A 16022-nucleotide genomic window follows, 5' to 3' on the forward strand; every position below is an offset into this window, starting at 1 on the left:
TCCTTTCCAGGCTCAAGTTTAAAATATGCTTTGTAAAACTGTAGAGGTCATGGTGCGAGACTTCTGTATCCTAATCCATAATGAAAACTGTTAAAACACAAACATAATTCATTTTAGTGAAAAATAACGGGCTATTTACGAAACAACAGGCAGTTTCACATAACAAGGTCAAATGCCATTTAAGGCAATTAGCAGAAATTCTCTTTCCTGTTGAACTGTACTCTAACAGGACTGAATCTACCCACTACAGTAAATCTATCATTTGAAGAGCTCAGGCTTTGCTGATCCAACAAATTGTGTGTAAGAGAGAAGAGAGGTCAATGTTATGTTCAAACCACAGAGAACAGAAACTCTGCAGAGCAGACCATCTTTTCTACTTACTTCATTCTCATGATGTGACTCTTTGACTTCATATCTCATTGTCATTTCACCCTGCACTTTCAGTTCAAGTATGCTAGGCTAACTAGGATATTTAGACATTTATTATACTATACTGCACTATTTTATTTTTAAACTTTTAAAATTTAAAAGACTTAGATGAGCATGTTGTAAGGCTCTTAAAAACAAGCACTGCTAAAGAAAGTGACTTTTTCTTTCTGAATGGGCACCTTTAAAGGGTCCAATCAACCATATTACAAAGAAACATACATCTAGTGGTACCTAGCCATGCATTTTGGTTTTACAATATTTATCTGGGGTTTGTTTCAGTGATGTAATTGTCCTAATGAAAAATGTTGACTCTGGATTGTCCAGAGTAACAGGCACACCAGAGGAAAATCTACACTGATCACATTTTTGAAGTGTCTTTGAAGAGTTCCCGACATCGCTTGTCTGTCTCACAGAATAGTTACATTTTCATTTTGGCACATGTAACAATAAACCAACTGGAAGAGACACTCATTAAGCTGCTGTCTGTATGTTTTAAACTAATAAACTAAATATATAAAGATTGACCAAGGCCCTCAGTTTCACTATCAGCTTTGCAGTTACATTGTGGGCATACAGACCCACAGTGGACCGTGAAATAAAATCAATGAATCAATATATATAAAAAATGCTGTTTTCTTCTAGTGTCCTTGAAAACAATGTGTGTGTGTGTGCGTGCGTGCGCGCATGTCTGTGTATTTTCTTACTGTTGAGCGGGGTTGAGAGCGACAGCCCTGGGCTGGTCCAAGTCCATCCAAAACAGGACCTTCCTGGAAGTGCCATCTAGGTTGGCCACTTCAATCCGATTGGTCTCCGAGTCTGTCCAGTATAGCTTTCTACCCAACCAGTCACAGGCCAGCCCATCAGGACTGTCCAGTCCTGATACCACCACGGTCTGGCCAGTTCCCAGTGCCTCTTTAAGGGCTGCAACCACAAAACATACACAGTGTGACATGGTGACAAGAAACTGAATGCGTTCTTTAAATATCATTAAGCTACATGCAGCTTTCAAAGCCACAGTTACAGTTACGCTTCACTCTTCAAGGACACCTTCCCTAAGCAGGAGAATAAACACACAGGAAACAGTATGCAGTCTTACAGTTGGATGACTGATTCCAGTGGGTCTGTTTGATGGCCTCCTCACTGACATCTGTCCAAAATATAAGGCCCTCGGCGTACAGGAAGTCCACCGCTGCTGCATCCTCTAGGTCACTAACAACAATGGCCGACTCACCCCGCACACCCTCTGCATCTACCAATCGTACATCACGCCGGTTGGCAAAGAGGAGGAGAGGTGAGCCTGGAAAGGAAAAGATATTCTAAGTAACATTCGAAACATTACATTCAAAACTTTTTTACAAAGACCAAGATGATGGAAACACATGTACAAAATCCCACAACTGTGTTGTGTAACTAAAGAACCTCAGTTATCATACTTTTTGAGTACTGTTATTGGTTGACAGCGTGAAAAGTTAAACCCATCTGCAGTCAGCTAACCGTCAATGTTTTAAGGTGCAATTGATGCTTCTATTGAATTAATTACGCCAACTGCATTGCATTGGTCTGCCAAAAGAATTAAACTGAATCCAATTCCTCTGGCTTTAGCAATATTTGACATGAAAAGCTCTGAACTGAATTAACTACAGTTCTCTTAGTAAAGAAGTAATAAATTGGCTCACAAACTTAAATATGAGGTTCTTTTTCACCCTTAATTTATGCTTTCTGACTATTTATCCTGAGTGCTTGGTAATCTCAAGAATATTTAATTAATTTGTATCTTTTGGAGGCAAAATGGTATATAGCAAGTAGAAAACTGTGGATTTTCATCCAGTAAGGTTTGGAAATTTTCTACAGATTTCTGCAAAACTAAGAAGTTCCTAACTTAAATAGGGTATCTGATGATGCCTTGATTATACTTAGTAGGAAATTTGATAATGTCTTATTTTTAATATCTTTCCTTTAATTACTGCAAAGTTCAAGGAATAACATGACAAGGACATGAGTGTTGTTGAAACCAGTGTTTGGTACATCGCCTGACAGACTGAAACCATCCCTATACCCACTTAAAAGTTGATTTACATGAATTTATATTTATTTAATGGTTACACACTTTTGAGTAGGAGTTGGTGTGGCAGTAACTAGTGAATGTAAAGGGGCACTAGAAGTAATACTCAGCCGTTGAAAACAGTTGTATAATGTCTCCTTGGTTCTGGAGCTCTGTCAAAACTGAGAAAAAAACCCTCACTGATGTCATCACCTTGGTCTGGGAAAATCTGCGTCACAAACCTGGGTTGTGGAATCTGAAAGTCCTGGGCAGAGAGGGTCTAATGACAGACAAGTGGCATTATGGGAAATTTAGGATCCAGTGTTTTGGAGCCTGACCCATACTAAGGACTAATACTCAGGATATCTCGACCTTTGCTGCCTTGATTTTGACCACTCTTTTTTTAATCTGTCACTTGTGAGTCCACCACTTCTGCTGAAGTTATTCTAAAATATCAGTGGGGTGTCTCTTTTAATACATTCACACATCTCATTTGAATAAACCAAAAAAAAAAAAAAAGAATCGCTTCTGGACTGATTTGCCAGCCACTAAATCATGAACCAACTTCAATCAACTTCCCAACCATAATTTGTTCCAAAGTCAGAATGAAATACACATTTGCTGATACATCTAGCTGATTTTGACCTTTTGAAATATCATCGTCCAGTCTACCATCAGTCTAAGAGAAGCTGAATTTCACTTATCGCTCATGCTGACCATTATGCTGATTGTTTAAAAGTCTTGTGTAACCTGCCAGATCGGTACTTCTGTACCCCCAAAGTGCAACATGCCATATTCAAGTTCAGAGCGAGCCACCAAAGCACCAAACAAGTTTTGGCAAAATAAAATCTTGTTTGCACCAGACAAGACTGCAACTCACTGGAACAAAGCCCAACCATGTGTTGTCTAAAAAATAAAAACTTCTAAAATTATTGCCATCTGGCAACAATCTGCAGAGGCTACTGAAAAGAAAAAAGACAAGGAACAAGACCAAAACGATTTTCTGTATGCACGAACAAGTTTTACATTAATCTTTCTGTCCTTGAATGCTTCATACACTTGCAAATAAAAGCACAAGTTGGGCAACATACTGTATATATAAAATTTTTATGTTTACTAATCAATATGGTAGGAAAATAAACATTTTAAACACCTATAAAGAGTATACCTATAAAGTATGTGTATGTCAGGGTCAAGATTTCATACGTAACTCTGTGTCTGTATGTGAGTGCAGCTCGGTAACTCAAGAGATGGTGTCCTCCCACTGTTGGAGGCAGTAGCTGTCACAGCAGCTGCCACAGTGCCTCTGGGGAAGCTTGTGGTTTTGGGCTGGCAGGATGGCAGACCTGCTACGCTGTGGTTTGGCACAACCATGCCTACTGTAATCCCACAGCATTAAGACACACTGCCTCTGTCCCGAAAAAAGAGACATTACATTACAGTTATTTGAATTAATCAATCATTAATTTTATAACAAAAAGGACATTGTGACTCACACCAATATGGATTTGAACTTTGAGATAGTCTGTTACCATTCTACACAAGTATGATTTTATGACTACAACTAAGTTTCTTGTTCCCATTGAACAGCAAGTATGATTATCCTACTACACAGGAACCAGAGATAAGCTTCTATCCACTAAGATGAATTACATCAAAACAATAGCAACAATATGACGGCACAATCATGCAGCTATAAAACGCTGATTAACAGGCTCATCTATCAACAGAGAGACAGATATTGATCGAAATTAAATGACGGAAAAACCAGAGAGAGACAGAAACAGAGAGAAAGACAGACCACACACTGAGGGCCTCTTAAGGTCACCTCTGGCCTTAACAGAGACACTTCAGTGAGGATTAGTGCTGGCTAACCTCCTTAGGCTCCTTAGGGTTTCCCAGTGACTGAGAGTACTAACCCAGAATACTGCATCAAAACATTACGCTCACACAGGGAATACATAGTATTATTAAAAACATTAAGTTTCCTAGAGAATGTAAAGGCTCTGGCTTGTTAACACAAACAGAACAGGCTCCAGCTCGACACAGCACTGGCACTGGACAAGGGGCATATTTTAGACTCTTTCAGACATGCACCTTGTAACATAAATGTGCTGATAATTTTATATGTTGGTCTTTTAGCCTGGGTCACATTTCTGAAAAATTCACAACTGTAACATTTCCATAACACTTCCAGCCCAGCACAAGTCTGAACTGAATGCTGCCACATTAAAATCAAAAGAGCAGCTGCACAAGGTTTAACACACACCAAGAGAGTTTAAACATTTTACTCTCTTAAGAGCACAGTGATATCTGAGTCACTTAATTATCATTTCCTTTAGAAAACTAAAGAAAAGTTAATAAACCATGAAATACTTTGAGGAGGCCATTTTTCATGATAACCAGAGCATGTCTGTCTGAGTGTTAAAAAGGCATTACTTCAGAAAGATGAAGTCAGCAATTTTGTGTTTTCTGTCTAAAATGGCTTGGTCACCCAGACAATTGGCTGACAGTCTCTTCCAATCCTGCTCGGTACCATCATTAAGATAACACTGTTTGTTTATACATAAAGTGTCACAGAATAGTGAAAATGCCACAAATCATGATTTGCTTAACCCCAAATTGTCCAACTGACAGTCCAAAACATAAAGATATTCAGTTTATTACCACATGAGACACAGAAAACCATCAAATCATCACAATTAAGTAGCTGGAACTAGGGAATGTTAAATGTTTTTGTTTAAAAAAATAACATAAACAATTAAAGGATTGTCAAAATATGTGCTGATTATTTTTTAAGTCAATCAACTGTTAAAATGACTCATAGTTTCAGCTTTCATCAGGTGCAAATATTACTTCAAGCACATCATTGTGGCGATAAACTTACAATAATTCCTTGAGCTGTCATTAGACAATATAAGGTAGTGATCGACCATGAGAAAGAGAGGTTGCAGGGAGATTTGAAACTGTAATGTAGTTCTTTGGTAACATAATGCTGTGTGGAAGTGTGTGGAAATGCAGCTGCAGACTGGATTGTGAGAATACAAGCAGATATCAACCTAAGCCAGCAGTCTCACATGACTCCAACACAGAATAAACATACATTCAGTAGACCCACGTCATATGTGTGTCTGCTGTATGAAAGCCACAGTACCAGCGAGCCAGGATACACAACACCATGGTCCTGGCACTTGAACACCTGAATGGAGTGGAGCCATTGTCAATGTTATTACACCTGAGTCTGACAAGTCAAAATGTTCTCATGAGAGAGACAGTTATTCTCTAAGTGAAACAGTTCACCGAAGCCAGTCGCACGCTCTCTTTCTTTAGAGAGAAAGACTCCCAATCAGACATGAGGGGCTTCCTCTTGAAAGGCTGTGAGCTTTTAAGCTTGGCCCTATTAACAATTATTATAGTTATTTATTATTTTATCAAACATTGTAACACAAAATACCCAAATTGGGCCCAAATTAAATGTTATAAATAAAACTTATGCACACATTTTTCAATGTGTTCTTTCAATGAAACACCACAAATGTTACATTTTAAGCATTAATTTGTAAAATGTGTCTGAAGACAAATGACATCACTACATTTGGTGTTGTATGGATGACGGCTTGACATAATGGATTCTCCAGCTCCTAACCCTAAAACCAAGTCTGAACCCTCTAACAGCCCTTTGAAGGTGTGGCAGAATGTGAGGACCAGCCAAAATGTCATCACAACGATGGTTTCAAACCAAAATTTGTCAAAACAACCATAGAAAAATATGTACGTACACACACACACACACACACACACACACACACACACACACACACACACACACACACACACACAGACAGACAGACAGACAGACAGACAGACAGAGAGGCTGCATAAATATGTTCCCTGCACTCATCACACACATTTTTCTTGTCCCAACTGGGGAGGTGTGAAGAAAATCTCTTCCTTCCTTGCAACCCTTTGCGCGCGCGCGCGCACACACACACACACACACACACACACACACACACACACACACACACACACACACACACACAGTATTCTTTTAAGATGGGCTCTGATAAGACATTAAGCAAGGGAGCCTGTTAGTTTTCTCCAATCAGAACAAAACACGTGAACTGAGAAGTAGAGTGTGTGTGTGTGTGTCTGTTGTGTGTGTGCGTGCATGTGAGGAGACCCCAGAGAAATCAAGGTAGACTGCCACAGACTTCCTCTCTCTCCACCTCTGCTCCGTCTTTCCTATTTCTACCTCTCTTTGTCTTTCTCCTCACCACTTCACCTTTGCTCTTCTTTCCTTTCCCTATCTTCTCTCTGCAGTCCTTCTTTCATTCCTCTTTCTCCTCTCTCTCCTTCCTCCATCAGACTTGTATGAAATCCACACAGCACAGAACCTCCTTGAGTTTCACACCAGTGCAACACAAACAGGAAAAGATATCAATCTCTTCCTTACATTCCTCCTCAGCACTGTCACCAAATCTCTTCTCCTTACCTTCAGCCCCTCAGATTTCCCTTCTAGCCCCAAACTTTTCCTTTCCCTGCAGCCAGTAGCTTACCAACTCAAATTCTGATGCATCTCATTCACTGGTCATCTGTAAAGCTGGGTATCAAATCTCAATATTTTGTTGGTACTGACCTATCAGATATTTCATAACTTCAACCAAATTTTCGGCATTTTTATTTTCTATAGACAGTTAGTTAAAGTGGTTCCTGAACAGCGCAAATAAAAGCTGCAAAAATTTGGCAGATTCAAAAAATAAAAAAATGTAAACAATTTATTTATTTGTTTTTTTGAGATTTTGTCATTCTGTTTTTTTTCCATTTCATAAAAAACAATGCATTTCCTAATGAATGAATGAAATACTAAAAAGTGGTCAAGTGAAAAGTATTAGTAGCAGCTCTGTTCTCAGTCAGCCTATGTTAGGTCTTGCCCTGTTTTGTTGAGTGTCGAGTTTGCCTCCATCCTAACAAAAGAGCAGACTCAATGTATGAAGCCTGGATGCAATGGCCCATATAGTGCAGGCTAATGGAGAGGAGTATGGAAACCACCTATTGGTCTGTCTCAGAAGTAGAAAGAAGAAATACCCAGGGATCCCAAATAGACAAGCCCCCACACAAAAAGATTATTTTTGTTATTCGCAAGTAAGTAGACCAAAACATGTCTGCATAGCTGCTTGTCCTTAGACATTTAACATATGAGACCTTTTGCTTCTTTTGTTAAATAAAAGAAGAATTCTGAGGGGAAAAAACAGTTGGTTGTTTTTTTTCAAACTAGGGTACTCAAAGAGTCAAAGAGTATTTTATGGTATTGTTACCAAAACTCAGGTATCTTATTCAAACTAATATTAGTACATTTAAAATGATACCCAGCCATACAGGACAGAAGCATTGAGCTGACTTGGTTAGCTTGGGCATAATTCATGAGTTTAGACCTTTTTCTTTTCTCTTGTAAAATGCAGTAAGACTAAAACACGATTGAAAAATTATGATAGCAATTTTTCACTATTTTCGGATATTTTAAAGTGCAAAGCTATTACTCAAGGAAATACTCAGCAGATGAAAACTTAATGAAAATAATTACAGCCCTACACTGAAAGCAGATAATTTAAAGAGTTTAAGTTACCATAAGTTGAAGAACTTGTTGGTTACTGATTATAAGAATAAATTGATAGCCAACAGGGCACAGGCTCAGACTGGCATTTTTACATAGGATTAGCAGTGGACCGACAGCTTTGATTATGCTTTTTGAACGTCACATTGAATGATTTTTGTAATGCAGTAATGTAGTAATATAGTAATGTGATTAGGGTATGTGATTAGAATCATGACCATGGAAGTTTATTTTTGGCCTTGGAAAGAGTAGTTTTACCGAGCCATCTCCATCACAATTGAGCAAATTCCATTCACTAAGAGCCAAGTTTTCCAGTATGGGTCATCTTATCAAAGTATAAATTAACATTCAATGTTAAGTTTGACGACTTCACCCTTTTCAAAACTCCATGCTACTAACACATTTCAGTTGGTACTCACCAAGTAATATGGTTCAATACCCAGCCCTAGCTAAACTTGATACAAAAGTCTTATTTTCTGTCACCATCCAAGAAAGATGGTCAGAGAAAAGCAAAGCTATTATGTGCAGGACTCTGAATGCACAACAGAAACCATTTATTAATGTATTAATTATCATCCCCCCAAAAAATACTTGTTCCGCAAGAACATTGATAAATGTTCTATAGATAAAATGAAGCTATTTGGTTTCTATTCTTAGAAGCAAAATCCCACTCTTGTCTAGTGTGTGAGAAAACAAACAAAACTGAAGAAAATCCCCAAACCCCACCCACAATCACACAACTGAGGAGACATGTCTCTTTATTGAGATACATCTTTGTATTCAGTATGAGGTATCCCCAAGAACGGCTCCAGGTCCTGTTACAATGGAAAATGTGCAGATCCATTCAGTTCAAACAAGCAAGTTTTTCCTGCCCCATGAACGACACTTTCTTTAGATGATCAGTGATACTGTACGTAAAAAATCCCTTCCAGTGTCAACATTAAGTAACTTGTGCAGCTCTTTTAAATGTCCAGTTTTGATCTTTTCATTTTTGCACCTCACAAAAGTAAAACCAGAACTTCTGGATTGTGTTCCAGAAGAAAGAAAACCTCATTCAAAATCCCACCGACATTTTTAACAACGCTAATAACTAAAAATCCAGCTTCGGAAGAGAGACTTTCTCAACAGTATGTCGTGTCACTCGCTTTTGATTATCTAGATAAGGACGGTAGTTTTATGAAAAGCAATCTAATATCATTATTTATTTAATATTTGTGTGTTTTAGAAGCCTTTAATTAACCCCATTTTGCATAGGCCCTAAACCTTTAGGGACTAAACATCGAGGTCAGACCATGAGCTAAATGCTGTAGAAGGTTACCTTAGAAGAGAGTTCGTGAATTTTCTGGATATGGGCGAAACCAAATTATGATCTCATAAGAACTCGCGCTGCCTTGTGAATTTTCATGGTAGCTGTGGTTTTGTTTGTACACAAAGAAACCGTAACTTTATTAACATCGCAAAGGTTTCAGTTTCTAATAGCAACTAGTGTATTGGATGCTGATATGTCTTATGGAAATTAAACCCCAACAGATGAAAAAAATGACGAGTGAAAGACTGTAGAGTAATGGAAGCAAGTAGAACTGAGGCTAGCCTCAACATGACATCAGGACTTCAACTCTCCATTAGGCCAACTGGTCATTTTTAAAAATGCATCATGTACTCAACTCACAACATCAATGTCTGAAATGTCCTGTGAGTCCGTAAGTGAGCCAACAGAGAGTAAATCCACATTAAGCCAGTTAAATTAGTAAACACATATTTTTGTCTTCATTTCATCCTGCTGTCCAGAATAAAACAGCGCTTTTTCTAAAACAGTTTCTAGAGTGGTTAAATCTGTGTTTCAGAGTGTAAGGGGAAAACTGAGGTTTTGCAAATCGCTGGCAGAAGCTGCCCAGTGAGGGTTGAGGGCTGACAGTGAAGATAAGAAAAACTTTGTCACCTCAAACTTTCTTTTGATTGATCATTTTAAATGTCAATACAGCTGAATACACAGCCAAGCTGTTGTCATTAACCTGGATTTACGATGATTTTGTCAGACGACGTTATGATCATAAAACAATGATTTTATCACATTAGCACCACAGCTTGGAAATGACGTAGTATTTATAAGACGCAATTAAATCAATATTTTGTACTCGTTCTGTTGTCATGACGACAGAAACAGAAAGGGCCTATCTAATCACAGTCAAGTGTGTGGCAGTGAAGTTAAGAAAACAGTTTTCTGTAATATCTAACTTTCTCTGCGATCACTCCATTTAAATGTCGATGTAGCCGATGATACAGCACAGCCGTTGTCATTAACCTGTATTTATTCTGATTTTGTCGCATGATTTCGCAATCATAAAATAATGGCTCGGTCAGCCAGGCTGTCTGTCCCACACTTTACCAGATGTTGGTTGTGATGCAGTTTTGTTGTTTGCCAACCTTTAAAAAATTCAAAGAAGGAGAGATTTAGCCGTTTTTCTTTTGAGCAGGTATTTCACTGTGGAAAGAGGTCTCTACAAAAACGGCCTGGAAAAGGCAGTGTGTCGTTTTCACACAAAAACAGCATTTTAAAGATTAGATTATGTTAGGGTAACGTAGACATGAAGACGAGTGACACAGCAGTCTGTCAACACAAACACACACAGCTGTGATGTTTGCCTGGAAGTGTACTGACACTACTTTGGTGTTTTTGGCCACTGGGTGTGAAGTGTGCGTACATACAGTCACCTCAGTGCCAAACTTAAGACATCAATCTCGTCCTTTCAGGACCAACAAGAGCCTATCACTTCTTCGTACCAGCAGAAGGCCAGTGTTCTGCACACTGTTTAAGTCAGACTTAACTTATTAGTGTATTGCACTGTCAATCAACATATTAACAGTCATGTTCCCTATGTGCAAATGAGCATGTATGCTTGGCTGTGTGTTGTTACGGCTATATGTGTAAAGTGTGAAGTAAGTTCCTCAGTTTCCAAGTCTTCTGAGGGAAGAGTTTGTAAGGAGTTAACTACTGCCATTGTAAATAGTTGGTTATGATACATTTTTAAATCATCTTTTGTACTGATCCTTGTCACTTGATCTTTATAAAGTCAGAATGATTAATGACATGGTTTGACTGGAGTAAAAGTTAAGTAAAAGGTACTTTGAGTAAAGGTTTGTTGTTGCAATCTATATATTATATATTTTTGCCTGTTATTTAGGGCTGCTGTGATTAGCCGCTGTAATCGATGACGTCGATGCATCAACATCAATATTTTAAACCAACACATTGTTTTTCTTTTTTTCTGAGACGCTTCAAAGTGGCAGTCTGGAAGATTTCAGTCCTGGTTGATTTGCCAACTCCTGAAGATCTTAGTTGTAACAGCAAATGTGGTTACCATCAGTAACAAAAGCAAAAGTGGACTTTTTCATGCAAAGCTATATTCTACATGTATACAATCCATCATAAATCTTAACCACAACCAGTCATATCAAAAGTTTCTTTAGTTTCAAAAAAAGTCAGAAAAAAAAGTCAGAAAAATTTCAAACAGTTGTGGTTATTCTGAAAAACATAAAGCATAATACATCCATATCTGAAGCTAATGAGAGTTTGAGAAGCAGAAAAAAAGGACTGTGTGGGCTCAAAAATGACATTTCTCTGATTAACTTCATTAAAATCCCTATTAAATATATTTTTATGTAATCCACACAACAATAAACCAAGGCAAAATTTAACTAAATACATGTGGTGCCAGTGCAGTAATTAAAAAATTATACATTTTCAACACTATAACGAAGAAAGTAATGTGAAATATCTGATCAAAGAATAGGTAAAGGAGGACAACAAAGCTGACCAAACATCCAGTGCCTCTTTCAGTACAATGTGATTTTCCATACTCAATGCTATAAACACATATCTGTTACTGCTCAAAAAATAATGATATTCTTCCTCACCTGTAAGAAAAGAGCAGCACAAAGAGAAACTGACTTTTCCAATCCTTTCTTTTTAAAATGTGTATCATTCATCCTAGTATACGAGTGTTAATAAACATTTGACAGGAAAAGATGTGTGTATTTAAGGGCCATGTGATACGACGATTTATTTTGTGCGATAATAGAAAAATGTCTATTGTTTCATATTATCCAGTATCGCTCATTTCGTTGCGTTGCAATTCAAACTCTTTACGGCAATATTTTTCATCATTTGGACGACGCTTTCCAATCTTCCAACCCTGCACGGATGAGGGTAGTTCATTTACAAGGGGGCAACCAATACAAACATGGAGGAGAGTGAACGTGGCACAGAATGGGATAACTCCAAACGGGAGAAGGACTCTGACCTGTAAAATTTACATTAAATTTTACAGATAATGTCAATGTCATGATATGTATCATTATCTGGATAGGAATGGACATATACCCGGACATGAGATTATGGTCGTATCGCACAGCCAAATGTGTATCGATTCCGTCTGAAAGCGTATGAAAGGGTACTGGTGTGTGTTTGAGGGCTACAGCCCCTCACTCTATAGGCACAGACCCAGTGGATACATTCCCTTTGTTTTTTTATCCTCATAATTTACACCGAAGAGAAAACACCATGCCATCATTGACAAGGTTGAGCCTAAATGGCTTACGGGTTTGTTTATTACTTCAGCTGTGTCATTCAGTCTTCACCACTCTAGCGTGTTGGAAAGGTTATGGCTTTATAATTTTATAACAGTGTTTCTACCAGTTATTCATTCGATGGTGATGTCTTTCAGCTCTTTGAAATTTATCCGGTATACTATGACACTTCAGTCTGATTTGAGTTTGGACTTTTGGAACTAAATACTCATGTTGAACTGGTCTAGTGAAGACGTAGTATGGAAGCAGACTTAGAAAACTCCTCTAGATAAAAATATATCTGAGTGCACAGGGCAGGCCAGGTTGGTCAAACTGACATTTCATGCTAGAATAAAAAGTGGAAGCATAACCTTCACTCAACCTGCGGTGGTTAACTCCCTGTAACCCCTCATTTTCCTATGAAAACTAGTGGTGTGCGCCATTATGATATCCAGTGTCCAACTGATACGGTCAGTTACATGAGGTAGCTTTTAAAGGGCAAAGTAAAGGTTCTGTCTTTGATGAAAATGTCAGTTCGCATCACTAGATCTGGATTTGAGGTTAGTACCTGCATCTTTAAATGGAACTCTGACAGAACGTAGAGGAACTTGTAGAAATGGTCTGTGTTGGGTTTTACATAGGCTACCACAACATAAAATATGATGCTTTAGTTTTAGGATGCGAGCAGACAAATGGGACCCAGTCTTAAGACCTGACAGAAAGACTTGCATGAGAGAAAGCTAAGCTCCGCCTCTGACTGGGCAGTTTCAGGCGATTAAAATAAAACCGCAAATCAGGCAGTGGAGAAAGTAAGGCTCATAAAGACATCGATCCAGAGGCAGAAAGTCTTTAACGTGTCCAGCAGCGTTTTCTTTCCCAAATACACATTCCGGCTCCCTTCTCACATTGAGGCAGACAGTCTGTCCGACATCCGACACCGAGCAGGAATGGCTGGAGCTGCCGAGGCCCGACAAAATAGCCCAGGCTGACTTCAAACTTCATTTTTGCTCCAACAAATAAACTCATCAGCTATACCGATACCGGCTGTACAGAGCATTGGCTTGGGGGGGTTGCGTACACTGGGTCTATCCAGCAGTGTGTCGCACACACCAGTGCAAAGTTTCGAGACTTTCATCGCAACTACTGTGTCGCTGTACCCTTGGGACATAAAAACTTCAACTTTGAGACGAGGGATCACAGCTAGCCTCGCAGCTCGTCTCAATGTGGAGAACATTAGAGGGGAGTGAAGCACCCGCACACAACTGGGGCACAGCACGGTAACTACTAGGTTCTTATCGTTATTCGTGCTGGCGGCTCCACAGTCGTTGTTCCCTAAGGATCCATGTTGTGAACAAAAAGTCAACGTACCGTGAACCGCCGACAGCAGGCAACTCCTCAGCAGCAACACCGCCAGCAGACCGCCCATTTCAAGTCCTCTACGCTTTAAATCCATAGCTCCCTCTCCATTGTCGGGTATTTACTCCTTAATTAAGTTGTAAAGACGTCCACTTTTCCGTGTGTTCATGTACCCACATGGGCCTGTGTTCTGTTGTACAGCCAGATAGGTGACTGCATGCGTGTGTGTGTGCGCTTCTGTGAGTGTCCTTCTCTACCGACTATACTTTTTCCCAGTTAAGGCGCTCGCGCTACTTTATACTTTGGACTGTCGAGCTCGCGCACGGAGAGAAAGGGCAGGCGGACGTGTTGCGACGTCATCCAACACGAGGCAGCAAGATTTTTTTTTTTTTTTTTTAATTTTTTCAATTTCCCTAATTTGACTAGCTTTCAAAACAGACATTTATGTCCTTGTCCATCTATTTCCAAAACTGCATTTCCCAATAAAACGAACCTTTACACGATTAAGCCTGAAATAAAGGGAATCACCAATTACCACACTGTAGTTCTCGATTGTTCATGTCAAGCGCATAGATTTGGTTTCAGGAGTCAGATAGCAGAATGCAGTCAGAGGTTATCCAACCGGATAAATAAATAAATTCTGAAAAACTGCATTTTATATCAAAATCTAGCACTCATCCCATCATGATGAAACTGGTTATTATTCCTCCCGTAATAATGTTAATTCAACAAATGAATTGGAAATGCAGTGGGGAATTACTGTGTTATTAATGTTTAACCCATCAATGACTGACTACTATAATTAGTATGTTACGGAAAAGCCCCACAGCTTTCCTCTGTCAGAGGTGGAAACACAAAATGTGCTGTGGAAACTGTCAAAACATGGCTTCACGTGAGAAAAAATCCGAATTTTTGATTTCACATATTTATGCCTTCATCGGTGGACAAATTTGCATTGCTTTTGAATTTTGAAGTCAGATATTTTGAACATGCAGTTGAATATAAGCTACCTTTGGCACAGAATTCAAGATGTTTCTATAATACAATCATAAACAGAATTGCTGATAGTAGTCGTAGTTTTGTGTGTGTGTGTGTGTGTGTGTGTGTGTGTGTGTGTGTGTGTATGTGTGTGTGTGTGGGTGTGTGTGTGTGTGTGTGTGTTAGTGGTTGAGACACCTCAAAAAGGAACAGAGGTCATTAGTTAATTAGAATACAGCCACACTCATAAATCCCATAGAAACGCATGGAAACTCACCGTCATGGAGCTACTTTTCTCACCATTTCTCCCTAAAAGTTCATTGAAAAATCTTTTTTAGAATGAATTCTTATTTGAGTCTATCTGGTCAGTAAGTGCATTCTTTTTTTTCTTTTTTTTTTAATATTTGATAATAGGAAACTGTGTATTCACTAGTTTTTGTAAAAAATGAACAAATACTCATTTGTTCATTTTGTGACTAACAAACTAAAAAAGGATGTTAAGAAAAAGTTGTGCTGTAGCCCCATACTTTGACCGATTTTAAAATGTTACACGGATTTGTGCTTACCTCGGCTACTTATTGAAGTGCTGCTAAGGAAATAATAAAATTCCAAACATTAATGAGTTAAAACCATTTCTTCTCTCATTGACAGAGTACAGAACTTTAACATGCATGATGAGCGGGTAGTTCTGACTGCCATAGCCGCATAGAGAAGATTGCAAATGAAACTTAAAAAAAATTGAGTCAGAGAATTAAAAATTCTTTACTCAATCCTAAGTGGATCATTAGAGTATTTACAATTTCACTTAGGTACTTTCTCCACAGTTTCCATGTTTGTCATTTGTAAATGCGTGCACTTTCTAACACTGAAATGTCCGATTTCGTGGTCTCTTAAGAGCAGAATGCTTTACTGCTCTCAAAAACACAACTCAGAAGCTATGATAGTGACATCCAAAATTACAAATAAAACACTAAATAAAATTGTAATTTTCATATTATTTAACCTTCATTGTATAATTTATGTGGACCAGTATGTTCC

At 38.5% G+C, this 16022-nt stretch overlaps 1 protein-coding gene across 2 annotated transcripts in view; it reads right to left on the minus strand.

Moving 5' to 3' along the window:
• The window catches only part of lrp5 (low density lipoprotein receptor-related protein 5), a 67681-nt gene extending 53360 nt beyond the window's left edge, over positions 1–14321 (minus strand). The window contains exons 1-4 of one of the 2 annotated variants that reach the window (XM_040132375.1): positions 14019–14106; positions 3682–3881; positions 1526–1726; positions 1134–1350 (exon numbers count right to left, since the gene is read on the minus strand). In XM_040132375.1, coding sequence (XP_039988309.1) covers positions 1134–1350; positions 1526–1726; positions 3682–3844 — 581 coding nt within the window. In that variant the 5' untranslated portion in view covers positions 3845–3881; positions 14019–14106. Of the gene's footprint in view, positions 1–1133; positions 1351–1525; positions 1727–3681; positions 3882–14018 lie in introns of both variants that reach the window. The other variant, XM_040132376.1, reaches the window with a different exon arrangement.
• Positions 14322–16022: the final 1701 nt, after the last annotated feature.

The sequence above is a fragment of the Xiphias gladius genome, chromosome 8 (assembly GCF_016859285.1).
Source record: "Xiphias gladius isolate SHS-SW01 ecotype Sanya breed wild chromosome 8, ASM1685928v1, whole genome shotgun sequence".
NCBI classification, from domain to species: domain Eukaryota; kingdom Metazoa; phylum Chordata; class Actinopteri; order Istiophoriformes; family Xiphiidae; genus Xiphias; species Xiphias gladius.